General features: G+C 39.2%; 3 protein-coding genes across 5 annotated transcripts; 2 read left to right on the top strand and 1 right to left on the bottom strand.

Moving 5' to 3' along the window:
- Positions 1–852: 852 nt before the first annotated feature.
- Positions 853–10,274, bottom strand: miga2 (mitoguardin 2). Of its 2 annotated transcripts, none has more exons than XM_086301181.1 (16): positions 10,127–10,274; positions 9,115–9,350; positions 8,826–9,036; positions 8,596–8,711; positions 8,360–8,480; positions 7,736–7,863; positions 6,871–6,988; positions 6,606–6,712; positions 6,353–6,456; positions 5,875–5,947; positions 5,696–5,782; positions 5,487–5,585; positions 4,720–4,854; positions 4,567–4,620; positions 4,349–4,465; positions 853–3,779 (listed from the first exon to the last, which is right to left on the bottom strand). In XM_086301181.1, the coding sequence occupies exons 2-16, from the start codon at positions 9,208–9,210 to the stop codon at positions 3,579–3,581; spliced, it is 1,767 nt and encodes a 588-aa protein (XP_086157307.1). In that variant the 5' UTR covers positions 9,211–9,350; positions 10,127–10,274; the 3' UTR covers positions 853–3,578. The 2 variants fall into 2 exon arrangements, with proteins under 2 accessions (XP_086157307.1, XP_086157308.1); XM_086301182.1 differs by having other exon boundaries at positions 9,115–9,286; positions 10,127–10,265.
- Positions 10,275–11,075: 801 nt separating this feature from the next.
- st6galnac4 (ST6 (alpha-N-acetyl-neuraminyl-2,3-beta-galactosyl-1,3)-N-acetylgalactosaminide alpha-2,6-sialyltransferase 4) lies at positions 11,076–15,710 on the top strand. Its single transcript, XM_086301183.1, has 5 exons — positions 11,076–11,429; positions 11,526–11,672; positions 12,241–12,650; positions 13,583–13,690; positions 13,809–15,710. Exons 1-5 carry the CDS (start codon positions 11,253–11,255, stop codon positions 13,993–13,995), a joined length of 1,029 nt encoding a protein of 342 aa, XP_086157309.1. The 5' UTR covers positions 11,076–11,252; the 3' UTR covers positions 13,996–15,710.
- A 1,559-nt stretch (positions 15,711–17,269) lies between these two features.
- On the top strand, positions 17,270–23,533 carry st6galnac6 (ST6 (alpha-N-acetyl-neuraminyl-2,3-beta-galactosyl-1,3)-N-acetylgalactosaminide alpha-2,6-sialyltransferase 6). 2 transcript variants are annotated; one of them, XM_086301185.1, is made up of 6 exons: positions 17,270–17,431; positions 17,801–17,892; positions 19,459–19,659; positions 20,575–20,987; positions 21,070–21,177; positions 21,258–23,533. In XM_086301185.1, exons 2-6 carry the CDS (start codon positions 17,869–17,871, stop codon positions 21,442–21,444), a joined length of 933 nt encoding a protein of 310 aa, XP_086157311.1. In that variant the 5' UTR covers positions 17,270–17,431; positions 17,801–17,868; the 3' UTR covers positions 21,445–23,533. The 2 variants fall into 2 exon arrangements, with proteins under 2 accessions (XP_086157311.1, XP_086157310.1); XM_086301184.1 differs by having other exon boundaries at positions 17,271–17,431; positions 17,820–17,892.
- Positions 23,534–27,513: the final 3,980 nt, after the last annotated feature.

The raw sequence follows: 27,513 nt of genomic DNA on the forward strand, positions 1-27,513 counted from the left end.
AAACAAAAACATTTTTGACTTTAAACTATGCCTGTATCCACCCGAGCAGTGCTATAATCGAGCTAAATGTTAGTAGATTTGTAATTTTGTGGTAGGTGCTAGTGTGTTAGCATGCTAGCTAATAATCGCTTGCACGTGAGGCCGATAAAAAAAATAAATAACATCAGTCTTGAAGGTTTTTAAAGGGTGGTAGCACCACGGACGCATATATCATCTTTTGACAAAATAAAGATAAAGTATGTAAGAACTGTACTTTTTAAATTCAGGACTTTTATAGGGGACAGTTACATGATGACAATAATCACCTGAACAATTGGGAATACTGATGATATTTGCCCTCTTTTGATGCTACTACTACTACTACTAATAATAATAATAATAATAATGATTTAAAATTCCTGACCAATATTTTAGTCACATTAGATTTTTTTCCTCTTATTATCTACTATGATCATGTACTTCCTTAAAAACCATCCATCCATCCATTCGCTGCCGCTTATCCTTTTCAGGGTCGCGGGGGGCACTGGAGCCTATCCCAGCTGTCATAGGGCGAGAGGCGGGGTACACCCTGGACAGGTCGCCAGTCTGTCGCAGGGCCAACACAAAGGGACAGACAACCATTCACACTCACATTCACTCGCACATTCACACCTAGTGACAATTTGGATTTTCCAATTAACCTATCCCCACAAGCTGCATGTCTTTGGACGGTGGGAGGAAGCCGGAGTACCCGGAGGGAACCCACGCAAAATTAAGCCAGTGTTTTTTGATATACCTATTCTAACAATATTCTTTTAAAACTCTCAATTAGAATGTTTGACTTTTGTGAAGTAAAATAAATAACTCAATATCATTTAACAAAAAAATAACATTTAATATGGAAAATTAAAATCAGATTAGTTTCTGCTGTTGATTAACAATAGAAAAGACAAAAGGCATGAGTAGGACACTTGAAACATAGCAGTGACTTTCAAAACAAAACCAATCTTTCTCTATAGTTTGGCCACCTGAAATTCTTGCATCAAATATATGTTAAGAAGACTCCATGCATAATTTTTTTTAAAATTAGAAATTCCTAAATATTGGTAATCTGGGATCTTTAAAACTTACAGCTAAAGGCTAAGCCTGGGTCTACAAGTAGCATTATACACTGATGTATTTCTGAGAAAAAGCAGACCAATCTATGGACACAAGACTAAACAGAAGCATTTTTCCATAACAGCATTTACCTGCATGACAAATAATGGTATAAAAATTACTAGAACAGTTAAAAGGGGAGAATTTGAACAAGATGGACACATAAACAAAACCTAGATAGCAGATTAACAATAATCATATGTATAGTGATCTGGGAAAGATAATTTCTCTACTGTACAACATTTATGTTCTTTATTATCAATAATATGTCAGTTTTTTGATGCAACAAATAAATCAACAGCTATTAAAAAAGGGTTATTGGACATTCTTGGATTTTTCTGCTAAAGTGCAAAATGCTCATCTGTCACAATGAGGAACCAAATGATTTTCTGTAAAAGCTCAATTTACAGTTTTGGTTCATGTTAGACAGAAACACCAAATAACCCTGCAAATACTGAATCAAAATAAAAGAAAATAAAAGCTCTTAATTTAAGAGACTTTGATTTGGATTATCACTGCCACAAGAAATACACTTGTATGGACTCATAAGATAAACTACTGACACTAAAACGGCCCAAAGTATTCAGAGAAATTTTTTTTCCTCCCCTCAGACAACTGTGCTTCTCTGTAAATAAATAATCTTTAAATTCAATTTCATGAAGACGATTTACTTTGTATATATCTGCGTATCAGAAATGCGCCTGTGCAGTAGTGGTGTAATCGATGCGATAATTGCGGAATAAATGCCATTCAATAACAAGTTCACAGTACTTTGGATAGCAAAGCAGACTCAGACGTTATCATCAGTGCACTTATGTGGATGACAGTCCAGCTGTACAATGCCCTGTTCTTCATTACAGATCTTTATAACATCAGAAATATCCTTCCTAAGAATACTAAATGGCAATGTTTCATTTAGAGGTTGTGTCACTGTTTACATATATTTTTTCTAAGCAAGATCTCCACAGGTGTCCACCTTCTTACACACAAAAAAACCCCAAAACAACCCCACAGCGAGCTTTTATCACTGAAAGTATAGATGTAAACAAAAACATAAATGATTCAGTAGGTGTGCTGTTAAGGTGTGATAGTGAGTGAGTGAGCAAACATGCACAGTGCTCGGGCCCCAACACTGGCTCACCTACTTTAAAGCCATTTTTAATGTTAACCAGTGAAACTGCCACGGAAAGACTCTACTGTTCATGTCGTGTGAACAACACAGCGCTACTGGTACCATTAGTAACACGTACTTTCCCTGCTAGGACAAGTGAGTAGTATCCACTTTGTTAAAGGCTTATTTGGTACAACTTGCGACTGGACACTTTTAGACCCAAATGTTTTTAAGCAATTAAACTGGGAGAATGTCTCAGATTCAGACTTTAGAATTAGCAAATACAAATCAAGAGAACTCAAGTCTTACATTGTTTATTGTCTTTAGCGTCTTCTAAACTGTTGTGTTTTATGTAATAGTTTTCAGACAGGTATTTCACATCTCACACTCTTTTGTGTTTGGAGTGTTGTTTTGTTTTGTTTTTTGTTGCCATTTAAATCTGAATATTTGCGTTGTAATTTATAGAAAGTAAACCTTCATAATCCCTTAGCACATGCTTCTTCAAACACTCATGTTTACTGCAACTGTGAACACTGGTGTCAAACATGAGTAACATGCCAGAACCCTACACTATTTCAAGTCTTTTTGCATTCAACAGACTTTCTTGGTTTCACCACATTTTAAGCTCGATTGACCAAAAGTGGAGAAAATAAATAAAGACATTAAAGAGGATTTAAGGACAAGTGTGGAGACAAACCCACCCCATTTTGCATTAACCAGCAGCACTAATAATCAGTTGGCCAAAGTGCTCAAGAACTCTCAGGAAATCTCATCATTTTAAACATTTAAGCTTACTTAATTTAAAATAAAACACAAAATGCTGTTTCCCACACCATGATTCCCCTTAATTCCAGAGGTGATGAAGAGTTCTCTGAAAGCCCTCAATCCATGTGGAGTAAAAGTGTAGCGGGCACAGTTACAGTTTTCATGGGTTGGTAATGCTTCCCGTCAGGCCTGTTTTCAAGAACTCACCCAACAAGGCAAAGACAAGTCCTTGCACGTCTGTCATTACATGACTGCAGTCTGTATTCTCGATGACTACACAGCAGCAACATAAAAGAAGTGGGATCGTTACACTCACTCCTTAGTACAAGGACCAATGACTTTGTAGAACTAGTGAAAGTATGTCCTACTTAAGCCGTCATGTTTAATGAAACACGGATGAATAAATGAATAATGCTGGTTCTCAGTGTATCACAGGAGGATGATTCTTTCCAGTCTTAATATCGACACACTGTTCAGCTGTGACTTCTTGCTGTTCCCAACTCGTCAGCCTCTTTGCTGTTGGCTGGTACAAGGCCCAGTGAAGCTCTTTGTTACCCTACTCCTCCTAGTTGGTCCCTGAAGAGCCCTCTTGGTCACTGGGCAGGGCACCGTTGATCTCAAGAAGGCTATCGATTCCCAGATACCCAAGTAAAATATCACTTCGGCGGTGAGAAAGGTTCAGGATGTCCTCGGCCAAACACTGTGGAGAGGTGAAGCGGACCTTGTCGTGGTCAAACATATCCTTAAGGTACTGCACGATTTGTTGCTGCAGGTGAAAGGAGAGAAAACAAAATGAAAAGATGGTATGATAATGTGTGTGTTGTTAAGCCACGTGAAGACAACTTCATGTGGCTTAGTTAGCTCTGAGCCACATGAATGCAAGTTCCCCCATCATTGTTACTGCAGCTACTACTACTTTGACTGTAAAGGCTCTTGCATGTAATGATGTCTGTGGCTCAGGAGCTGCTACTTAAATCTAAAAAATATTGAAATTAGGTTTGGCACAAACTGTATATAAATGTGCTCTAACAAAGCAGCAGGCAAAGAACCTTTAGAGTTGCATTAAAGGAAATGTAGGTTTAAGAGTTTCACTCTGACTCTTTTCTTCCAACACTGCACTTCTATAAAGTTTTATAACCCGATTAAAGAAAGTATCTCGCAGCATCTTGCATCCTCTGCTGTACATCTCACTATACAATTGTATAAATTATACATTTAGTGTCATGTGCTGTAAGAATTGTAGAGTTGTACATTATGCTAGTGGTTTTCCTGCACAGAGGATAGTGTCTGCTTGCACTGAAATATTTTTAAACCATATACTCTGTATGGCCTCACCTTAAAAATTGTGCACACTTCACTCAGGTGCTGCCGGGGTCCTAAAAAGCCAAAAGCTAAAACTGGGCTTACATGCTCAGATATGGCATAGAAGTGGGAGATAAATCCATCAGGAACCTGGAGAGAGCAGAAGAACAAGCTATCAGAATAAACAAATTTTTTTAGGTTTAAATAAAGCTGTTAAAAAGTATTAATTTCTAAAACTAGTATAAACTCACCATAAGAAGACGCCTTTTGGCTTTTAGGACAGACCAGCAAGCAGTCGCCAAAGCCTGCCAGAAAATTAAAAACTATTATTAGAGAAACCGTTATAAGCATGTTGGTGGAATATGGAGTAAGTGTCTGTGCTGATGCATGTGCATCATATTAACCGTTTCTTTAAAGCTGTCAGAGAGCCAGCGATTCCTCAGCACAGCCACCACAGAGGCAGGAGGACTCTCCAGGTCTTCGAATGCATCCATCAGGATGAAGTCCAACACTATGTCGAAAAAGTTCATACAAACCACCTGCAATGTTCAGGAAATGTGGACCATGAGGAATGGTGAAGGCATTATTTATTTATTTTTAGCAGCAGTAATGTTTTGAACTGCTGTGGCATCAGGCATACCTGACTTGGAACACATAAAGGGCTAGATAGTGTTGTGCAACTGTTGTACAAGAAAAAAAACTTCTGTATTTTTTTCTTATCTACTGTGGTGACATGGAGGTTTGTAAGAGTGGGCTCCTGGTCGGTCTGTTTCAGATATACACACACCCAAGCATGTGTGAACATGTCCTATGGATAGTTTGAAGCTATACTACTGATGAACAGCTGGTGGCAGCAATGTGCAACATATTAAAATTATGTACATCTGACTCAAAGAGCTCAAAGAGCTGAGCACACTGTCATGTGTGTTGGTCATGAGTGGGTTATATCTGTCACAGAGAAACTAAAAAAATTAAGCAATCGGTCCCTTTAAATATTTTCACTAAAAAACCAAAAAGCAACAAACAAACAAAAAAAAAAAAATACAAATGTTAACTGATGTTTGCAATTAATAGCTACTGATTGTATTCACTTGTCACATTCATGCTTACCGTAAACACACATACACTATCACATTGATGTGATGACTTGAATAACAGCATGATTACTCACTCCTCGACCCTCCAGCTCCATCTTAGTGATGGGCCACGTTTCCTCTCTCTGAGTGTACAGCAGCATGTCTTCATAGCTTTCTAGAAAAGCTTTGGGGCTCTGAGATGAAGCAAAAGATCAAATGAGATCAATTAAAATAAATAATTACAGTTCTTTAAAATTGTCCAAAAGGACATTCATAACTGAGGATCCAGTGAGGAGTATTTTACCTTGTTCGCCTTTATCATTAAACCAACAATCATTTGCTTTCCGGTCTCCATGAAAAACGTACGATGGGTTTCATCTAACAATAGGATCTGGAAAAGAAAAGCATCACTGGTTTAATTTCTGTAGTAATTTGGTTTTAAACATGTATATACGTATGAAGTGTGGGTTTGCTGAAACCAACCTGGAATGCTTGCCTCACACAGTGAAGCTTGGCAAGGAAGTCTTGGTCACTATAACATTCAAGTAGTTCAGTCCTGGTAAACACAGAAAGATTTATTTAAGTCAACAAAGGCTCATGCTTCTCTTGGCTGCTGTGTATTGGAGTATAAGATGTTTTGTTTTTTAGCACCACTATTACCTTTTGTTAAAATGTGCATTTTCACATCCAAAAAGTAACACCAGCATTAATTTGGAGTCTAAAAAAAAATTCGCTTTTTGCTCAGTTTTGGTCTCCACCAGTTTAACTGCTAAAGGCTTTTTGATGTTTGACAATTAAACTGCGTTTCTCAGTAGTTTTAGTTGAAAGTCTATGAGGGACTACAGATACAACAGACAGTGACTCATATGGCATTATCTACAGTAATATATACTATTTTTATAAAAGTATTTGTCAGTGCATCTTTAAGTATACAAATAAAAATGCCTCACATAACAGTTACCTCAGGGTCCTATAGGCCACTTTGTCTTCATGGACCAGAGACAGGGCTTCTTCATAAAGGGCTGCTGGCTGATAGACCTCCCCTAGAGACATGGGATCTAACAGCTGCACATAAACACAAATACCTCAGTGCACAGCCTGTATGTGTGTGTACACAGATGAATACACGAGTGAGGGGGAGGTTTTTTGAAGGGTCTGGAGTGTACTGTGTTTTCTGACGGTCGGTCTTTAGAGGGCAGGGGAAAGAAGCTCACCTCCGCAGCCGAAAAGAAGGAGTCATCAGAAGTGACAGTAGTAGCATCGTCCTCTTGCAGTCTATGGAAACTTTCCACTTGAGGCAAGATTAGCGTTCCTTCACTTTCTGCCAAACGAACAACACAAGCTAACTGCCAGAGCCAGACCGGAAGCACACATATATAGCTCTAAGCAGTGACAGAGGCCAAGAGCCAACAGTCGAAATGTATGATCTTTGATTAATAATATTTATATTGTCTGATAGGGTCACACAGAAATTCTTACCAAAGTCTGCCAGCACATTGTCTGCTGGGATACTGCTCCCAAAATCCTCCTGTAGGTGATACGCTCTGTGCAGTAGTGTCTCTAACTTCTCAGCAAACACTTTATTTTGGGCTTCACCCTGTAAAATAAAAATAATAAAGATACCACTTTAATATTATATAATAAATAACCCAAGAATTAGTTTATTTAGTTAAATTAAACTGGCACTGGGCTCTAATCCAGGAGGCAGACTAAGCGAAATTGATCAGCTTTTCTGGAACCGCATCACATTTTATAGTTAAATTTAATCATTTTATTTTATTTTTAATAAATAAAAGTCTTGCAACAGTTTATGACCAGTTCTTTTTTTCTATAATTATTAGGCAGTTGTTTAATGCACTGATGTGTTGCAACAACATCAGGTAAAGTATTTGATTATTTCTGCCTTTTGAGGGATAAAAATGCTTTATAAGATTAACAGGAAATCTCAGCTTTAATGTTCCCCAGTGTAACCATTTATATTCTGACCTCAGCCTTCACTGAAAGATGACAGCTCTCCGGCAGCTATAGCAGAGATGATTTACTGAGTTACTTTTCATAGTGAGAGTTCAGTCACAGTCCCACTGTGCAAGTGGACTCCAATGCATATCTGGTTTGGGAAACGACAAAGCTTATGATAGTTGATAAACTGAAGCCAACGATAGCTTCAGGTGGTTTGGAGTCACTCCCATCTTAGACCCACAGAGTGATTTGAGTGATCTTCAGTGGAAAATATGTTGAGGTTCAGACTTTGAATTTCAGACATTGTATCTTTCAAAATGTTGCTTGACATCATTTAATGACTAGCAATCCCACCACACACTGGTAATAACAGTTTAATAGTTACCGTGGTAACGTCTCCACATGTTGCTCCCTGCAGAGCCAGGCTGTTGTTGCTGGATGTTGAGTGGGGTTGATGGCGAATATTCAGTGCCTGTTCCCACTTTCGCAGAGCCTCATCAAACAGCTCCATGCCTAACAGGAAGCGAAAAATTAGATTCAAATCCCAACGTTGTCTGCAGTTTTGCCCCGTCTTAAATGTAGCACACAACAGTTCAATTCACACATGGGCTCAATCAGATTTTACATAGACTAAAACCAGTTGTATGTCGGTCCAATTCATTGAAAGATTTTATTACTCACATAAAGTTCCCCAGTTAATTAAAAGAGAAATTAAAGGCTGCAGTGCATGTGCAAAAACAGTTTTAAGCACATTACTCTTGAGTTGAAAAATAATGGTACTGCACTACAAGTACCAGTGGCACAGAGCTACAGGAACTGGCATTTTTGCATTAAATTGATACGGATTAATATTGGTTGCAATGTAATTATAGATAGCTTGTGCTCTAATGTCAGCATGAAATAGTAAAAAGACCCAAAAAAAAGTGGCTTTACGCTGTTTTTATATTAAACAATAAAAACAACAACAACAAACAAAAAAAACAAAACATGAGTTTTAGTGAATACTTACCCATTAAATAGAGATTCTCTGCATTAGCGTCCTCTACCGCCCCTGACTCTTCCACCACAGGCTCTGCCTCCCAAGGTGTGGATGGATTGGCAGACTGATTTGGAGAGCTTGGGACTCGCATCTAAGCCAGAAATGAGCATCCAGACACATATACACCCAAAGATGGTGAAAAAAATAAATAAATAAATAAGTCAAAGATAAAGCAAACATGACAAAAAAAAAAGTATGAAACTTACAGATGCCAGGCTGTGTGATGAACTTGAGTGTTTACTGGGAGCCAGGGAGGAAATTCCACTCATCGTATCATTGCTTCGAGTGCTGGGACTCATCATCTGTCGACCAGTAAATGGGGCTGTCCCAAAGGAAAAACATTTCCTCACTGAATGTTTCACAGCAACCACTGCTGAAAGACACTAAACAGCGTCCCCCTCCCCTAAAAAAGAAACATAATATTCTGTCTTCACACCTCTCTTTAATGATGAGGGCCGTCCTGTCTTCATGAGCGACTCTGGTATTCCCACTGTCTTCTGGCCATCCTTTTCTTGTGTTCCCTGCTTCCTCTTTCTTCCTCGCCTTTTTAAATGATGAGCAGTGAGAGCTAGAGCCACACTGCCCAGTGCTGTGGCAAACAGCACCTTCTTCAGGCTAGGTGTAAGCCTCAGCTGGGAAAATATGGACTGACAGCAGAAGAAGCAGTGAGGATACGACCAAACATAGTGTACACTCTGTGTGTGCATTTGTATAAAGGTGTTTACCTGCCCAAATGTGGAATAGAGAAAGACGGGTATCTCTGCTACAGTCATGGCCAAAGCCTGAGCGATGGACATCCCTTCTCCTCGTCTCATTGACATCTCAGGAATTATAATGCCTTCAGGCCACAGCAAAAATTAAGTTTCCCCTCTGGTCTGAGATCAGCCAGCTCAGGACCTGCTGATGAACCATCCGTAATCAACCACTCTCTCATCCAGTGGCTAACTGCAGTCTTGTTGTTCTACAACAGATAGGGCACAAGGTTTGTACCTAAGTGTAGGTGCTTCTAACTGCACAGCCATTATAATACCAGCTATTAGTAGAAACTATTTTCACTGTACCACTCTCCAGACAAAAACTTAACTTGTACAGGTTTATGGTTTGACCTGGAAGGAGAGCAGACTGACACTCTGCCAGCTACTACTTAACCAGTCTGGAGTGTCTGGTATGCAAATAGGCAACAAGCACGCCATTCAACATACTGTACGAGACAAAGCCTAACAAAAGATAGTAGTTGTGGCTTCAACATGAGAAACTGGTTGACTTTCTACGTCTCTGAAGCAAACTAGTGTACATAAAGCACAACTATGTTCCATGCAGACTTAAGTTATTGAAAACAAGGCTGCTAGTTGAAAGAACTTTGACAATATGTTAAAGCGAAAGCTAGCTGTTAGCCAGTCCAGGAAGCAGAAGACAGTAATTTCAACTGACACAAATTATTTTAGAGCTTTCCCCATAAATTCAGCAGCAGGGTTTATGTCTTTCTTTAAAGCTCAAGTCAAGGACAGCTAAATATTAGCACTAGCAAAGATGAAACTATCTTTTTAGATGAGCATATGCTAACGTCAGCTAGCTTATTCGGCTAGCCTTATCTGTCAGTCTGCATCATAGCATCACCAGGTCAAGCTGGCTTCAGAGCAAAGTCTGTGAGCTGACAGCTCACACACTTCAAGGCGGCTTTGTGTGCAGCTTCCCCAGAGGCACAACTAATAACATAATCCCTGCGTAGGTACATACCGTGATCATCCGAGGCTTCAAGGAAGGACATCCCCGTGTCACAGTCAGTGAAAGTCGCACGGTGGATTCTTTTTTTTCCCAAGGCCCTACGTAGTTAACGCAAGAATACCGACGCGGACACGGGCCAGTCGGGTGAGGTGTGAAGACAGTTACCTATTTCTTGACGAATCAGATAAAAGAGTAGGCGGGGCAAAGACTTTTCTAATCCAATCAGATATTAGTTCTTGAAATATCGTCACTCTATCCTGATCAAACAGAGGGGAAATACTGCTAGAAAGTTCAAGGCGGTGTATATACTTTATAATTAAAAACAATGCTAAAGGGACATAAATGGGTTACGTTTATTGAATAATTATCAAATCAAATCACTTTTTTTTTTTATTGTCACATCACATGTGCAGGCACACTGGCACAGCACATGCGAGTGAAATTCTTGTGTGCGAGCCCCACAAGCAACAGAGATGTGCAAACACAATTATTCTTAATTATATGCTAAAGGCCATAACATTGGAGTCAGGCTACCAGAATAGTATAACGAGAAAAAGTATTGAGACGGCGTAGTTTAACCATCTGAAATAATGTTTATAAATTACTTTCCTTCTATTGTGGGAAAGAAAATTTACGAGGGGTACTGGAACGTCGCATGGACGGCTACTTTAAAGTAACCAAAAGTATTGAGAAGACTGCTTCCGGTTTTGGCATGTTTCTTTCAGAATAAAGGCGTGACTGCCCTCCGCATGTCTAATGTCATTATATGAATTTAAATACTAACAATAAAAACGTATACCATCATTGTTTATATAGTTAAATTCATAGTTATTATAGTTATTGTTATTAAAGTTACAGTTATTTCTGGTAAGTAATGTTTTTTTAATCAAGTTTGTTCCGGTGATAGTTTGTTGCGAAATAGTGGCCCCGGAAGCCGTATTCTGTAAAGACGGGCTACGTTATAATTTACAAGGCGGGTCCTAGGAATTGTTTGTAGGGTACTGTGTCAACAAAGCTGGGGAAGAAACGGGCAGCTTGCAGATTTCGGATGGTAGTTGATGTAAACATGGTGCAAATAAGACTAGAATAATGTGGTCGGCTACGTGATGAAAATGAAAGTAACCGCACAAAGAAACGGATGCTGGAATTTGACAGAGCTGGAAAGGCAATTAAAAATCTTTTGATATGGAACCTTTGTGATCATGAATCGACGGTGGCTGACTGGGCATGTCTCTCTCGAGTCGGCGTGAAAAATGAGTGTCGTCCGGGCCATTGGAAGCAGGGGTTTGCCGAAGGCCTTGATATGAACGTTCTGGTAAGAGTCACTTGCTTATTTAACCCATCCGATCGCTAATAATGTGTGCGGAGCTGCACTACCCTAACATTTCCTACATCTTATCCGCCTGTGCAGATGCTTCGCTGGCTTTGCCTGCTCACCCTGAGCCTCCCTCTGTTGTTTTGGGTTGGACATGTGATGATACGGGACGGCCCATCACCTGCTGCGGCCAGGAAGGGACTCGAGGGCTACAAGAGGATCAAGCCCGACAGAATGGACCAGGTGAGACACAAGGAGGGTAGGATTACACAAAAAAAAGCTTACAGAGGTCTGGTTCCCTTAGTTCATGGTGACCGTGAAAACTGATAGCCACTCATATTAATTATACAGTGCATTTCTTAACCTAAATAACAAAGGCATGCAACTGTCAGTCTGTCAGTCTCTGTTGATTGTATTTGTGTGTGTTAGGGTGAAAACCATTACTACAGATCTGTAGTATTTCTGTCAGACTGTGAATACATTTGCATCTCAACAAGACAAAAAGCTAGAGCGTACCACAAAAGAACACAGGAGTGGCTTTGGAAAAAGTCTGTGAAAGTCCTGAGTTGCACATCCAGAGTCTACAGCTGAACCCAGTAAATAATATAATCAATTCCGATTGTTCCCAGCAAGACATACTTGACCTAAAATTCTGATTTCGTCTATTTTAATTAGCCCAACACAAAACATTATGAAAGCACATTCTGTAATTACAATGGAATAACAGCTGAGCTATAACCATCCAATTACTGATTTATGTGCACAAACCACAGCCTAAAAAATTCTCATCTTTCCCCTTTTCTCTCCACAGATACTGGACATCAACTGTAGTCAGTGTGCCTTGGTCTCCAGCTCAGGTCAGATGCTCGGAGTTGGCGCCGGAGAGGAGATAGACAAAATCGGGTGTGTGATCCGGATGAATAACGCGCCCACTAAGGGGTTTGAGAAAGACGTTGGGAGGCGCACCACCGTTCGTGTTGTGTCTCACACCAGCGTTCCCCTGCTGGTAAAAAATGAGCAGTATTATTTCCAGCAGTCAGCAGAGACCACATATGTGTTTTGGGGTCCTGAAAGGAACATGAGGCAAGATGGCAAAGGACACATCTTCAATGCCCTCCTGAAAATGGCAAAAAAATATCCAAATGTCCGAATGTATGCTGTGACGAAAGACAAGATTGAGTACTGTGACGGGGTGTTTCAGAACGAAACGGGAAAAAACAGGTACGGTAGGAGTTTAACTCGTAAGTTGTACAAATAGAAAGTGTAGCCATTTACACACTGTATAACTTTGTTCTCTAATTCAAAATATTAAAGGTGAAAATATAATTTACCCATTTCAGCCTTAAATCAACTCAGTTAAATCTTGATACCTTACTTTAAAGGAAGTTATTGTGAATTCTTGTGTTCAAAGTTTAAGTTTTTCTTAAATGAATTACAGTTAGAATGTGAGGAAATAACTGCTATAACCTGAAATCCAAAAATGTGAGCGTCAAAGAGATATCAATTGAAGCTGCGCTTGGGCTGGGCTCTATGTAATACCATGTTTTTACCACAAGGGGGTGAAGCTACTCAGTGTTCCCATTGTTTAATCAGGTCAGTCATTTACTGAGGACGTTCTTTACACAATGACAGCCTGGCTAATGGCAAAACCTCTTGAGGAAATGAGGGTCTCTAAAAAGAAATACAGTGGAGGAAATAAAAATAAGTAATCCAGTCTGGGATTTGTGTAAACATGGTGACCAACTACACAAAACATCTTACCGCTGTGTTTGCCAACAAGGGTTTCTCCACCAAGTACTAATTCATGTTTTGCTTAGTGATCAAATACAGTTCACTCCATAACATGCAAATCAATTTCTAACTTTAATGTTATGTGTTTTTCTTTCTGGATTTGTGGTTGATATTCTGTCTCTCTCCATCAAAATGAAACTACCATAAAAATAGAGGCTGTTCTCTTTCATTTGGAAAATGAGCAAACCTACAAATTCTACAGGAAATTAAATAATTACATACCCTCTTCTGTACAGTGTATGATACAGTTATGATCTAATGTGTAGATTATGACTGGTGGCAGTTGTAGGATTTATTTTTGAATTTGTAAGAATTTGCAAAACTTTTTTTGGAAGAACAAATATTCTGTGTTTCTCACTCAGAATGAAAACTGGGGCGTTTCTCAGCACTGGATTCTTCACAATGATTCTGGCCATAGAAATGTGCGACAGCATCCATGTTTATGGAATGATTGATGACGGCTACTGCAGGTGAGATTATGATCCATAATCAAGCTCCATCTTTTTTTTCTATGTGTGTATATATTCTATGTACATACAGTGGCTTATTACTATCTTTAGTGACCTACTGTTTCCCTCCTGTCAACAGCCGAGCCAATCACAGTGTTGTTCCCTACCATTATTATGAACAAAACAGAATCAATGAGTGCAAGATGTACAAGGTCCATGAGCACACCCAACGTGGAGGCCATCGCTTCATCACTGAGAAAGCCATCTATGCCAAATGGGCAGCACGCCACAGGATAGAGTTTAAACACCCCTCCTGGAGCCTCTGAAGAATGAGATTAAGCTTTACTGGTAACAAATGATAATGGCCCCTCGGTATTGCAGAGATCAGTAGGACTACAAGAAAAAAACATATTAAAACACAACACCATAAATTAAAACCAGTCAATACCAAAGCTGCTTTTAGATTCTTTATAACTGTGCCTTGACTTTTGCTCTTTTCTGCACAGTTTTTTTTACTTCATGCTTCAATCTGGCCTGTGTAATATAAAGCTGCAATTATATACATTTCATTTGAGACAGAAAGTGCATTATAATTATATACACAGACTGTATATAAAAGATATACCTAGCTAAAAAAAGCTAATGTTCTTTAAAGGTGCTTCATTTCAAATGGCCAGCAGGGGGCGACCCATCTGGTTTCATCTGGTTTAATAGAAGTCTACACGAAAACAGCCCTTCAACCCTTGTTATGAGTTTGTGGTCTCAGTTTCAGGTTTTACTGAATATAACATGTTGATTTTATAAATTATATCCCTCAGAGTCAAAACAGACAGTAATTAGATTAAGCTTTACTTTGTGGTGGACGCTGTCCCTCAATTTCTCATTAAGAACCTCACTAACCAATGGGTGTCATGATGACTATGCCATCATGGCCATCTTTTATATACAGCCTATAGTTATGTAGGGTCACAATTAGGTTAATGCTGCTTTTGAATCGATAACAAATTGTCAGAAAATAACTGGCACTTACTTTACCATCACAGAAATCTAAACACGCATAAGATAGTGGCATTTTAGCATTTTTGTATGAAAGATAACTTATTATAAGAAAGTCAACCACCAGAAAATCCAGCTGATTAGAACAAATAATGACTAATCCCTTCAGCACTTCTATTATTGTTTTACACGCTCTTGGTCCATGATCGTGATCAAAAGATGACAATGCCGATTCAGCATTAAAGCACAGTTGAGGTAATAGTGTATTTATGGCCCCGGGACATTTTAAAAGGAAAGCTGTTTTCAGACAAGCCTTTGTGTTGCATTTCATTTGAACTTTTTCAACAAATAAGCATATTTGAGCAACTTGAAGTTGGTGTTTATTTCTGTAAAAACCTCTTGCTGTTATGCTGTAAGCTCTCTACTGAAAGCTTTATGCTTGCATTTGTTGCTAACACAGTAACTGTAACAATATGGGCGAGTTACAGTGTTAAAATGCTCGAAGTGGCAACATTTCATTGAATGTGCATTAACGTGTTCAGGTCTTTCTGTGGTGCCGTTGAACTCGTGATTCTGCAGTTTGCTGTTTTCACATCTGCTTTGGTGGCCACATACTCGCTCACACTCACGGAAACTGAAAAAACCCTTTAGGGTGTGTGACAAAATGTTACATTTGAATGAACAATTGTGAGCAAAGGAAGACTCATTGTCTTGTTTTAATACTGAATTTCATCTTTAAAGTTTTTTACCATTTATATTTTGCTGCCTGTTACTATTAAAAACATAGCACCGCCTTTTCAGTTGCATAATGCTTATTTGGTGGCTTATTACAGAGACTGCATCAGTATTTGCACTAGTGAGGAAGCGTTTTACTATGATGTGTACTTCAGACATGAAGTGTTTAAATTTACTTGTGTTTTAGCAGCCAAAGTCCATGTATATGGTAAAAGGAAGAAAAAAAAACAACCTTTGAAGGCACAAACTTGAATGTAAACACTCATCACTGTAAGATAAGTGTTATCATGAATAAACCTGCTAAAGAACACTTTCTGTTTGTATGTGCGAGTTTGGATTTCAGAGTCTTGTTTACTTGAATATGTGCATCTGAATTCAGTTCAGTGCTTTGGACATTCTTTGTCTACCCTCGGTGCTTTCACCAATATCCGATTAGTCAGTGTGCGGATGTGAAAGATGATTGGCTCACTTCTGTTAGCTTTTGTTATTTTAAAATTGTATAAAATACCTCCATTTTGTTAATACAGGATTAAATAAAACATTACTTTTAAAGGGAGGATAAAGTGCATAAATCCAAATGTGTTACTCATAGACTGCATGTCCTAAGTATATACTGTTGTTGTTTAAGTTTCCAGTATAACATAGCATAGGGATTGTGGGGAACAGAAAATGTTTCAAAGAGGAGCCTTCTGTGTTAAACTGAAACTAAACTAAAGAAATGAAAAGTGAGGAAAGTGAGACTCTTCACTTGTGCCGAACTTTGTCACAGATTCAAAATTAGCTTAATAATCAGCACAAGACTAGTTAGCAGAAGGCAAAGGCCATTTAGTATTTCTCTCAGAGGGCAGTTGTGTCTGGCTGGAAATCAACTAATTTCGTGTCTAAATTTGTGTCACTTCATGCCATTATGCTCCCCCCAGAATTGAAAAAGTTATGAAGATTCATATAAAAAAAATAAAAAAAACCCCCAAAAAGAAACGCTAAACAAATTTGACACTCCACATAGATCACTTACCCATGAATCTCAATTTATAGTTTATTTTATGTTATTGTTATTTTGTCTTGGATTTGTGTTTTCAATTCATTTTACTTCATTAGTTCCCAGAGTAGAAGTAGTTATTTCAGTTCAGTTTTTATTTATAAAGAATTTACTTTTAGTTTGGCTTTCATTAGTTTAATTTGTTAATTATTATTATTATAAGGCCTTTTGTTAGAAGTAAGATTTGGAAAATTTGGGACAGATATTACAATACATCTCATTACACTGCAAAGGCAGATGACTCACAATTATGCAGACATCCCAGGTCTGAATAAACACATGCAGCAAAGCTTCAGGTAGGTTTCAGTGACAAATCTGATCTGAATCCGTGTTGTAGTGGGTGGACTCAGATTGTCTGTTTCAGAGGTGGGATTCCTCCTGTGTCTAGGTGGCCTCACTCACCTAGAGGCTGTCAGCAGTTACTCATCTCTGTACTATTGTCTGTTTTTTAAGGCTGAAGAACTCCCTCAGTTGATGTGAGATTGTTGTTTGCCTTTATTTAAAGCTCTGTGCTGTTGTGCCTCAGTTTAGATGCTTCCTTACCTGATTTCAGTTTCAAAATGTTTAACACATTAGTTTTAGATAATACTGGCAACCTGGGTTGTGTTCTCTACTTTCCTGTTAATCAACTGTCTTCACAAAGCTTTATGTAGACTTTGTGCAATGCATATTATCTGTTACTTAATTTATGGAATATGGAGCAGCATTTAAAAGACTAAAACTTGGTGAAACTAAAATGAACTGAAAACAATAACAGAAACAGACATAAAATAAAACCTGATTACAAAGGACATATCTGTGACGATGTCAGGCTACATCCTGGAAACTACCGTAGCAACGTTTGTTTATGAGCTCCGGAGTCCGCAGCTGTGCTCACTGCTCTGCAGGCACACAGAGAGGACGGGGGCAATGACGTCAGAAAGTGGTGCAGGAAGATAGGCACGAGAGAAACGAGGGAGAGCGTTAACGGAGGCTAAACAGACCATGAAAAGGTAAAAAACCCGGACCATTACGGGCCCCCGTTAACCCATTATCACCCGTCAACTTCATTGATATGCTAGCACCGTTAGCCGGACGCTGCTCTTAAGAATAACCAGTAAAGAAAAGCGTAACCCCGCGGAAAGCGGCCGGTTGCGCATTTAAGATGGTGTTTTTGTATCAAAATGTGTAATATTTGGCTTTAACATTTGTCAGGTGTACCTAGCAGCTGTATGACGGCTGCTAGGTACACCAGCACATAGCCTGTAAATACTTACGTGTCTAAACATGCTATTAGACTAATTACAGCTAACTAGATAATATCACTACGAGTGGCGCCATTTAAATGAAGTGGGATGAATTTGTGTGCATGTCTGTTTTAGTCTACCTTTTCCTGTTTAGGTATGATGACAGACAATTACAGTCCGTGTGCTGGGACTGATCAGGAAGCATGGGGCTCAGGCTGGGTGGCAAGGTAAGACCTTTAGAGGGTGTGGTGGCACCATACCTCTTGCCCTTAGTATCTTTGTTAGTACTGTTAAAAAGTGCAGGCACTTGTTGTGACTTTCGACTGATGGCTAGAAGGTTGCTGGTCATCAAGAGCATTTCTGTCCCTGGCACTTTTTGGCACAAAGACCTGAGAGATGCATATGGAGCTTCAGTTGACGGGAAACCATGAGCGGCGGCAGCAGGGGTGGGAAACTTCCAGGCCTCAAGGGCCAGTGTCCTGCAGGTTTTAGATGTGTCCAACACAGCTGATTTAAATGGCTAAATTACCTCCTCAACATGTCTTGAGGTTGTCCAGAGGCCTGGTAATGATCTAATCATTTGATTCAGGTGTGTTGACACAGGGTGGTATCTAAAACCTGCAGGGCCCTTGAGGCCTGGAGTTGCCCACCCCTTTTCTACAGCCATCTGTGTAACACAGTGGTGGTTCTGTCATGGTTTGGGGCTGTTTTTCAGCCAGTGGAGTTTGGGATTTTAACAAAATTGATAAAAACTGATTAGTAATACAGAAAACTACGATCAGAGTGTGTTCGACGAAGCAGTACTATTTGGAAAGCATTTGATTGACTGTGGCTTCATTTTTATTAACATGACAATGATCCCAATCACATTGACAGTGTAGTAAAAGCATACCTGGATAGAAAGAGAAAAAAAACCTCATAAGTGGTCAGTGGTATGTCACTCTGGGAGATGTGACATATGATAATGCTGCAATGATCAGCCGGTCGATCAGCCTGTGAGCCAGCAGCTTTATGATGATGATGCTGCAGCAGCTGGTGCTAAAAAGCAGGCACTTGTGGCTGTATGTGTTTTTCTTATCTAATATCTTTGTTTATATTAGTAAAAAGGATGTAGTCAACAGGATTTACGAAAGGGTTATACATGAAGCAAAGAGATGACCTGCTTTGGTAGTGCCTAAAGAGTTGAGAGGCATGCCTCAAGATGTTTGACATATTATAGTTCAGCAAGTGATTTCCGCCAGTTTTAATATTGGCGGCCATTTTTTGGGAAACAACCACTTTCTTGGCATGTCACAGGCTGCTATTTTCATGCTGTCAGTCAGCTGCATCATGCAGACACTCAGTGGTCAGCCGGTGGTGAGTGGCTCAGACAGTGAGCATGTGCGTTTTGAGGGTTAGCTTCATTAGCTGCTGCCTCTCCATTAACAGTTTGTTTGTACACAGGAAACAACTTTATGTCAGCTTTTGTCTCACTCTGCATGTATGCAAGTATGCCAGATGGGGCCACTAAAACATCTTTTTGTTACACTGTGTATGATTTAGGCCTACACTAAGTCACTCATAGCAAGAATCAGGGCCAGTTAGAGCTTGCCTTTTTGTGTATTAATATCTAAAATAACGTGGTTGTGTGCAGTTTCACTTTTTTTTAAAACATTTAATTTTGCTGCTGCATTCTCACACACTGTGGTTTTCATGGGCCTTTCTTAATCCAATAAAAAGTAAAAGTATTGCCTCTAGTTTCCATGTTAGTAAATGTTTTTCTGTATATTGCACCATTGTGTTTTACTCTGCAGGGACAACAGAGCCACAAGATGGTAATCTTTGCTGCCATCCTCATCCTGATGACGCTCTTCATCCTGTACAGCTCCAACAATAACAGCAGCATCGATGCTGTCTACGCTTCTTTCCATGTGGCTACCAACCATGCCACCAAGACCACAGACCTGAGGAAATGGACAGGAAAAGACGGCTATGTGCCAGTTTATGGGAACAAAGTAGGTTGTGCACAAACACTCAAAGTTAAAGCTGGAACTATAAGTGAACTTTGAACCAGAAATCAATATAGAGTCAGTTTCCCGATTGGTAATGCGAGTGAAATTAATTTAGTTTTAGAGACTGACTGCAACACTCATTTGGATATATAATCTTGTGTTTTATTCTAAATACCTGTGAAGGTATGGAGACAAAATGGAGTGCATCAAATGCTGCTGAAGTAATTTACTAATATGTATTTTGGAAGAAGCTGTAACAGGATGTCATTAAACTGGGCCCAGCTCAGGCTGTCCTGTGAACGCTATATCCAAGTTGAGTTTTATCTGTGCATAGGGGTGGCTTCCTGAACCAGCCAATAGTAAAGAAAAAATGTTGCTTTTTTCCTCTTCAGGAAAAAACTGCATTGACTGGGATGTCAACCCAATCTGAAGTTAGAGACTTGGGATAAGGTGCACTGCCTCCAAATTGTCCCACTGCCAACCGTTATAATGTGATCAGAGCTAAAAACACCCGGAAACTCCCTGAAAGAAACCCTTATTGTTTTTTTCTTATACTGCATGTCAATAAAGTTTATTATTTTAATCAGGTAGCGAGAATCTGATATAGTGATAACCCTGCCTAACACACTGGGCTGTAGTTGTTAAGACTGGGCAGATACATGGACGTTATCATAGACTATGTGTGGCTAAACCCACACACATTTGCATGACCCGTGTTGCTGAAAACGTCTATATTAACTTATTATCATTGTTATGAGCATTGTCAGCTGGATTTAGCATTTAGTGTTAGTGTTTTTAGGTTTTTTAAAAATTAAATCAGCACTTAAACTGGTAAAATATAGACACCACACCACTGTTGCGGACAGCTATTGTTTTAATATGTTATCTTAAAAAGCTCCATCTTGTGCTTCTTTTCAGAGTATGACCATGCACTGTCATGAGTGTGCACTGGTGACGAGCTCCAGCCACGTCTTGGGTAGTCGAGCGGGAGACGAGATTGACCGCACCGAGTGTGTGATCCGCATGAACGACGCCCCTACGACGGGGTATGAATCTGACGTCGGGAACCGGACCACTCTGAGGGTCGTAGCCCACTCCAGTGTTTTCAGGGTGGTCCGGAGACCTAATGAATTCCTACGACATACAGACAGCCACCCAGTGATCATTTTCTGGGGACCCCCAAACAAGATTGGGAAAGATGCCAAAGGAACCCTGTACAGATTGATCCAGAGAGTCAGCATGACCTACAGAGACTTCTCTTGTTTCACTGTCACACCGAGCAAAATGCGCAGATTTGACAGCCTGTTCCAAAGAGAGACAGGACGTGACCGGTGAGTGTTAAGGGTGGTTATAAAATGTTTTGATAAATGTAACCAAATGCTGTTTTCCTATATGTTTATTTTTTCTTCTCAGACAAAAATCTCACTCGTGGTTGAGCACAGGTTGGTTCACAATGGTCATAGCCATTGAAATATGTGATAATATCAAAGTATATGGGATGGTTCCACCCAATCACTGTGGGTAAGTATAACATTTGACTTCAACCCATTACAGGGAATTTAAACCAGTTAACCAATAAAGAAATCAATTTGTTTTTCCAGAAGAAAATCTGGATCCAAGAAGATGCCATACCACTACTACAAGCCCAGGGGCGGTGATGAATGTGTAACATACATCCAGCACGAGAGCAGCCGAAGAGGAAACCACCATCGCTTTATTACAGAGAAACAGGTGTTTGCACGCTGGGGAAAGCAGTACAACATCAGCTTCACTCATCCCAAATGGTAAAAAGCACTTTTCTGAAGACTTTTCTCTGGAGTTAACAGGTGCACAAATGAGCTTTATCGGTTTGATTTCATTGGAACTTCCCCCCGGATGAGACCTCTTTAAAAAAAACAAAAAAAAACAGACTAAGTATGAATGATGGATATTTTCAGAAACAGATGAAAAGCCTAATATTGGACCACATCTCGGAATAGAGGCATGGGATTTTTTTTTTTTTTTTTTATTATTATTGTTTTGTTTTGTTTTTTACAAAAGCTCAGTTTCAAGCCTTTTTCCCGAAACCTGGTGTATATTCCACACTGACTTGTGTCTTTTGTAAATAGAAAATGAATTTACAAAGATTTTTTACATGTTTATTTTTTTTGTTAAATATTGAAAAATGCAGTTTCTCATGTTGAAAGGGGATCAGCAATCATGTCTAATCAACTATAACTAAGTGGCCTATAAAGTACTCTTTATAGCTATAGTTTTCTGTTTCATACACAGGAATCGTATTCTGCCATCACTGCAGCCATAGCCAGTATATCCCTAATCCAGTGTACAAATAATCTATATTATAATCTATATTGGGGCCTTATGATACAGTGTAAGAGCACAAGTTCAAGAAACCATTGACAATACATTGTCAGTATCTTAGCTGGATGAATCCAATTTGTCTACATACAGTACACTTTTCAGCTCTTGACACAAAGCATCCTAACAGTAGCTTAGTAAGTCTGAATTCGGCACTTTGTATGTAAATAATAAGACAATCTGACCTAAGATTTAGTGTCAATTAAAATAACTATAATATAGTGTTTATGCTCCTTAGAAATAAGAGTACCACCAAATATTAATTTAACAATATTTCACTGCTCTTGAGTCAACTCTGACAGAAAAAGAAATGCTACTTTTGTGGACATAATCAGACCTCTTAAATCACATGGGAACCCAATTTATTATGGGAAGACCTTTTTAGTTATAGGTACTAACTGTGCGCTGACTTTCAAACAAAGATGCAGAAGGTTAATTTCCAAAAATGACCAATATTCTGAGACCAGGGCATATTAGAGGGTCAAAAATAAGGGAGCTACTTATGTACAGTGTAAAATTCACACGTTTCCTCTCTGAAAGGAGCAATATGTTTTCTACAGTATAGTGCCAGTTGAAGATTACTAGTGAACGGTCTGCCTGAATCTGACCTTAAACCGTTTCACCTCAGTGGTGTCGTGGTGCATGTGGCTGTAATTCAGATCGTGCTCTTGCTGTGAAATCTCAGTTTGAAGCAGAGAAGCTTCCTAAATGGTGACAAGAATTTTGCAATTATCTTTAAGAATTTGAACTGTCATCACTGTGCATGAAATGCGATTTTAAGGTCCAGAAGCCTGAGCCTTTTTTCTTTTAAAATTAGTAAAAAATAAATAAATTTTTATAGACTATGAAGATACACAAATTGTACTGACTGCTGACAACTAGGTTGCCTGCTATATATACTGAGATAACAGCCTGAAGTAGATTTATACAACCCAGATTTTCAGGCGTTCAATAACCACAGTTTTAGGCATATCAGAATGTGTATATAACAGAATGCAGTACAACAATGTCAAGTGTTGCTTCAACAGCTATAACCAACATGACTGAATTAATGCAGGATTACGATAAATGCGAAGATGTACCAAAAAACTTTAGTCAGTTTAAGTTTGGAACCTGAGACAGTGACATTCAAAACACATACAAAAAGTTTGAGAGCTGAAAGGTCTTGTAATCTTACAAGAAAAGCTTCCAGCTTGAAGAAAGGCAGCAACATGTTTTGGGTTTTTTGTAAATGCAAATGTATGTTTAACTGACTGGTTTAGAAACTCAGACTCAGAGGGACATTCATTTGTCCATTCTGCTCTCCACGTGTGTGTTTTCTTTTGTTTGTTTGTTTGTTTCTTTAATGAAAAAACAAACGTTTAAGTGCCAGTTCAAGCATGTGAATTGTTTTTGTGTTTTAATAAACATTTGTTGCCATTTAGAAATGAATGGAGACTAGGTTACATCATTAACAGATACGTTATTGACTTCCTGCAGGAGATAATGCAAAAAATCCCAGTTATGGATAATAAACAACATGTGTATGATTTGTCTGCTAATATTTGACTGACTATTTAATGAACCACTGGTGTTGTGCTGGTTAAATATCCACTGTTAGCTTACCACAGTTAGCTCCTTCATATTGTTAATTTGTTAAAATTAAGTTGCAACTTTAAAGTTAGTGTGTTAAATCTCATCACTGGATGTCAGTAGATTGCAGTCAGGGGAGTACAAAATTGGAACTAGGTTAAGTTCAAGTGCATAAACCTAGCTAAGAGTACCAGCAAATCTGTGGCCAAAGACAAAGAACAAGCACCTCTGGCCATCGTTCATCTTTTGTGACTGTAAGCTGTCAGTCTGATGTCTACCTCGGGTGTAAATGGTAAATGGCCTGCATTTGTATAGCGCTTTTCTAGTCCTTAAGGACCCCAAAGCGCTTTACACTACATTCAGTCATTCACACATTCACACACTGGTGATGGCAAGCTACATTGTAGCCACAGCTGCCCTGGGGCGCACTGACAGAGGCGAGGCTGCCGGACACTGGCGCCACCGGGCCCTCTGACCACCAGTGTCAATATCTATTTACTCCAGAGGAAGCTATAAAACTTTGTGAAAGGACTCCATGAGCCGTGAAGCTGACTTCTGTCCAATGACAGTGATAATGAGGTGAGTTGTTGGGGATATCCTGAAATTTTCTGTGCATTATTTTTTTGTCATTGTTAGCTGCTGTTAGCCATATTTTCTTTGAAATGGCTCTAACATTTTTGTTGGAAACTTGGGATACTTGGAGGAGAATGTAATCAAACTGTTTGTCAGAGGGAAAGTGTGATTTTTCTGTCTTTTAGACACTCAAGCCTGACATCAGCAGGCATAATCTTAGCTCCTGACCAGCTGTTGTTTAGCTGGCTTGTCAGCTGTCTGGAGATGGGACGGTTGCATGTCTAGTCTGCTGGCAATAAGTAACTGACAATACTGAAAACGATTAAGTAGGTTTTTCTGCGCTAGAGCGCTGACTGCAGTTCAGGAAATGAGGCTTGAGGTGAGGAAAAAGAGAATGAGGTAGAAATGGGGGGGGGGGGGGGGGAGAAGAAGGAGATGAGAAAGATTAAGAAAATACACATACAAATGCTAAAGGGTCAAATATAATTTGAAAACCTATTTGTGGTCTCTAAATTAAAAATAACTTCTAAGACATATGTTTGTGGCCAGTCTCTAGCCACATACACATCTGACACACTGACATCTCAAATAACTGCGACAGGTTTCGTTTTTTACTTGGTACCATTACCACTGTTATCAGTCACTAACCTACCACTTCTCTTCCAGAGACTCCAGCTATATGTGAAAATTTTATCGGTAATGACTCCAGCTGCCTATGATCCCTCGGTTCCCCCAAAATCCTTGGTTGTTTGGTTTTGTTTTGTTTTAATCACTTTGAGCCTGTTTCTCTGTCTAAATTGGCTGAAATGATTACCCATCTTAAGCTCTCTGTGTGTCTCCCTAGACATTATTCCCACTCATTTATTCAAGAAGACACAGTCAGGCCTAGGGTGCTATCCATTATTGATGTCTGTCTTCTAAAAGGGACATGTCTTTCTCCCTGCCATCTTCAAACATGTGGTAGTGCAGCCAGCTCTCTCTCACAAAAAAACAAAAACAGAAAAACTGAATGAGTTCTAAATTTCCTTTCCTGTCCAAGGTGCTGGAAAAAGATGTCAAATGGTTTCAATGGTGAGAAGTCTGGTTTCAAAGCACACAATAGCACAGAATAAGCACTTTTAGATGTTTTTTATTCATCTTCTATTAATCTCAGACTCGAATGATTATGCTATTTGGCACAGTGGATCATAGTATCCTAGTCTCTGGACTGAGAATTGTGTGGGCATTAAAGGAACCTTTTCTCTTAAATGGTTTAGATCAGTGATTCCCAGAGTGTGGTCCTCGGCCCCCTGGTGGGCTTTGAAAGTACTGCAGGGGAGCCACAGTAAGAGGAGAAATTCAAAGTATGTACAGTTGCATATTTATATGCATTTATTTATTTATTTTAATAAAAGGTGAAGCAAAACTGTTAATACAGGTTTGAGTCCCAGGGGCAGGTGGGTCACACATTTGACTCAAGCGTTTCTACTAGAGATGGCACAATACCACTTTTTTATGTCTGATACCAATATTATAAATTTGGATATCTGCCGATACCGATATGAATCCGATATAGTGTTTTTTAATCAATAAAACGTTTTTTTAATATCTTGCTGCATTTTGTATAAGTTTATACTCAAGTTTAAATAAATAACAACACTAACGCTATTCTGTTATACCTGTATGTAAAAAATACACTGCGCCCAAAATATTCATATGCAACACTGATCAATCTAATAAACTTAAACCTACTCCATCCTCTCTATTCTGGTATTTAAAGAGTACCTAGAAGAAATATTAAGCAACCTAACTAATAGGGTTGCAAACTCCCAGCAAAATAAAATAGGGAACCACCCCCCACCCCATGATGCTTAATCGATGTAATCAAATTTAATTTGATGCAGGGGGGGAAATGCACAGAAATAAATTATTTTTCAAGAATAATTAAATAGATTCAACATCTTTCTTCAACAGAATTGCAGAATTCACAGATGGTACTTTCACAAAGGAAAAAGTACTATAGCTTACTAGGGTATATTAGACTTAACAGTTACTATATACAGTAATGGACTTCTATATATTTTACATCAGATTAAAACTTTGGGTGTAAGATTCGGATGATCATTCATTGAAAGCTGGACATTTTAAATGAGAATAAGAAAGAAAAGTATGTCTTTGTGCCCCCTTTTCCCTGTTCATGCCCTATCGCCCCCCTGGCTAAACTTTGCTAGATCCGCCCCTGCACAGTTACCAGCTACATAGAAAAGGATCCTGGTCTAGAAAGTAATGTTAAATAAATTCTAACAACAGCTTATCAAGGTTAAACGTGCTGCTGTTGTTCAGCCGCTGGTTTCCTCTTTCTGGTGCAAAGTGGGCCAAAAACAAAGAAGAGAGACGGACTTACGACAGAAAAGCCGATCAGCTGATCATTAAGCAGTTTCATGATTGAAGTAGCAGCAGGAGAGAGAGAGAGAGAGAAGAGGCAGTCGCACCATATATCGGTTGTTAAGCTTAACGTGGGAATGCTTTACAAACATTCAGAGATGAACTTACACACTTGCTTTACTTCTCTCTGGGAAAACTTCCTCGGAGATGAAATGCTGGTTTGGTAGCTACCCTACAAATACACACAGCCGTGATGCATACTGCTCCAACGTGCTACGGTTATGAGCAGAGTTACACCGTGTAGCTAGTTTTGTGAGGTGCTTTTTTGATATTTAATGGATCGATTACATTTTTTATTTCTCGCCGATAGCCGATCCAGTACCGATATGTAATATCGGATCGGTCCATGTCTAGTTTCTACAAGGTGAGTGGGTGAGTTGCATTAAATACTGTCGTACTGTAGAATTGTCCTGTAGAATTGTCTGCTGAAATTTTGTCCTCATACATAAGAGAAATATAACTGTGTTTTTTGTCTATGCATTTCTTTATTGGGTGAGTCAAACCAGCAGATCACGACAGATACTGCTAAAATATAAAACATAAATATGCCGCCCCACCAACATACACAGCTATTACCTGTTTGCTGCTTTTATTCATAAGATGAACTATTCTTGAATGAAGAGACATTGATTTGACACGAGTAAAAATATGGTTGATTGTGTTTATTGTTAGTTAAGAATAAGTTGGGGGGGAGGGGGGAGAAAAGAAAGGATGAAGATTGGAGGGGAGAAAGAAAAATGGAGAGTGGTGGAGAGAGGTGGTACGAGAGAAAGGGAGAAGAGGGGAGGTGAAAAGAAAGGGATAGAAAGGAGAGAAAACCCCAACAATCCCCTCTGAGCAAGCACTCGGTGATGGTGGATAAGAAAAACTCCCTTTAAAGGAAGAAACCTATTGCAGAACCAGGCTCAGAGAGGGTCGTCTGCCTTGACT

The sequence above is a fragment of the Aulonocara sp. 'chitande type north' Nkhata Bay genome, linkage group LG7, assembly GCF_057382095.1.
Source record: "Aulonocara sp. 'chitande type north' Nkhata Bay isolate Kocher_YH1m ecotype deep benthic linkage group LG7, A_spYH_male_GT1.1, whole genome shotgun sequence".
Lineage (NCBI taxonomy): Eukaryota > Metazoa > Chordata > Actinopteri > Cichliformes > Cichlidae > Aulonocara > Aulonocara sp. 'chitande type north' Nkhata Bay.

Bases quoted from the DNA above. Each gene is read 5' to 3' on its own strand.
- st6galnac6 (XM_086301185.1), top strand. From the start codon at position 17,869: ATGGGGCTCAGGCTGGGTGGCAAG. The intron at 17,893-19,458 runs GTAAGACCTTTA...TTTACTCTGCAG, and splicing joins GGCTCAGGCTGGGTGGCAAG to GGACAACAGAGCCACAAGAT. The intron at 21,178-21,257 runs GTAAGTATAACA...TTGTTTTTCCAG, and splicing joins GTTCCACCCAATCACTGTGG to AAGAAAATCTGGATCCAAGA.
- st6galnac4 (XM_086301183.1), top strand. From the start codon at position 11,253: ATGCTGGAATTTGACAGAGCTGGAAAGGCAATTAAAAATCTTTTGATA. The intron at 11,430-11,525 runs GTAAGAGTCACT...CCGCCTGTGCAG, and splicing joins GCCTTGATATGAACGTTCTG to ATGCTTCGCTGGCTTTGCCT. The intron at 11,673-12,240 runs GTGAGACACAAG...TTCTCTCCACAG, and splicing joins AGCCCGACAGAATGGACCAG to ATACTGGACATCAACTGTAG.
- miga2 (XM_086301181.1), bottom strand. From the start codon at position 9,210: ATGTCAATGAGACGAGGAGAAGGGATGTCCATCGCTCAGGCTTTGGCC. The intron at 6,989-7,735 runs GTAACTATTAAA...TTTATTTTACAG, and splicing joins CATGTGGAGACGTTACCACG to GGTGAAGCCCAAAATAAAGT. The intron at 3,780-4,348 runs GTGAGGCCATAC...TTTCACCTGCAG, and splicing joins AAGTGTGCACAATTTTTAAG to CAACAAATCGTGCAGTACCT.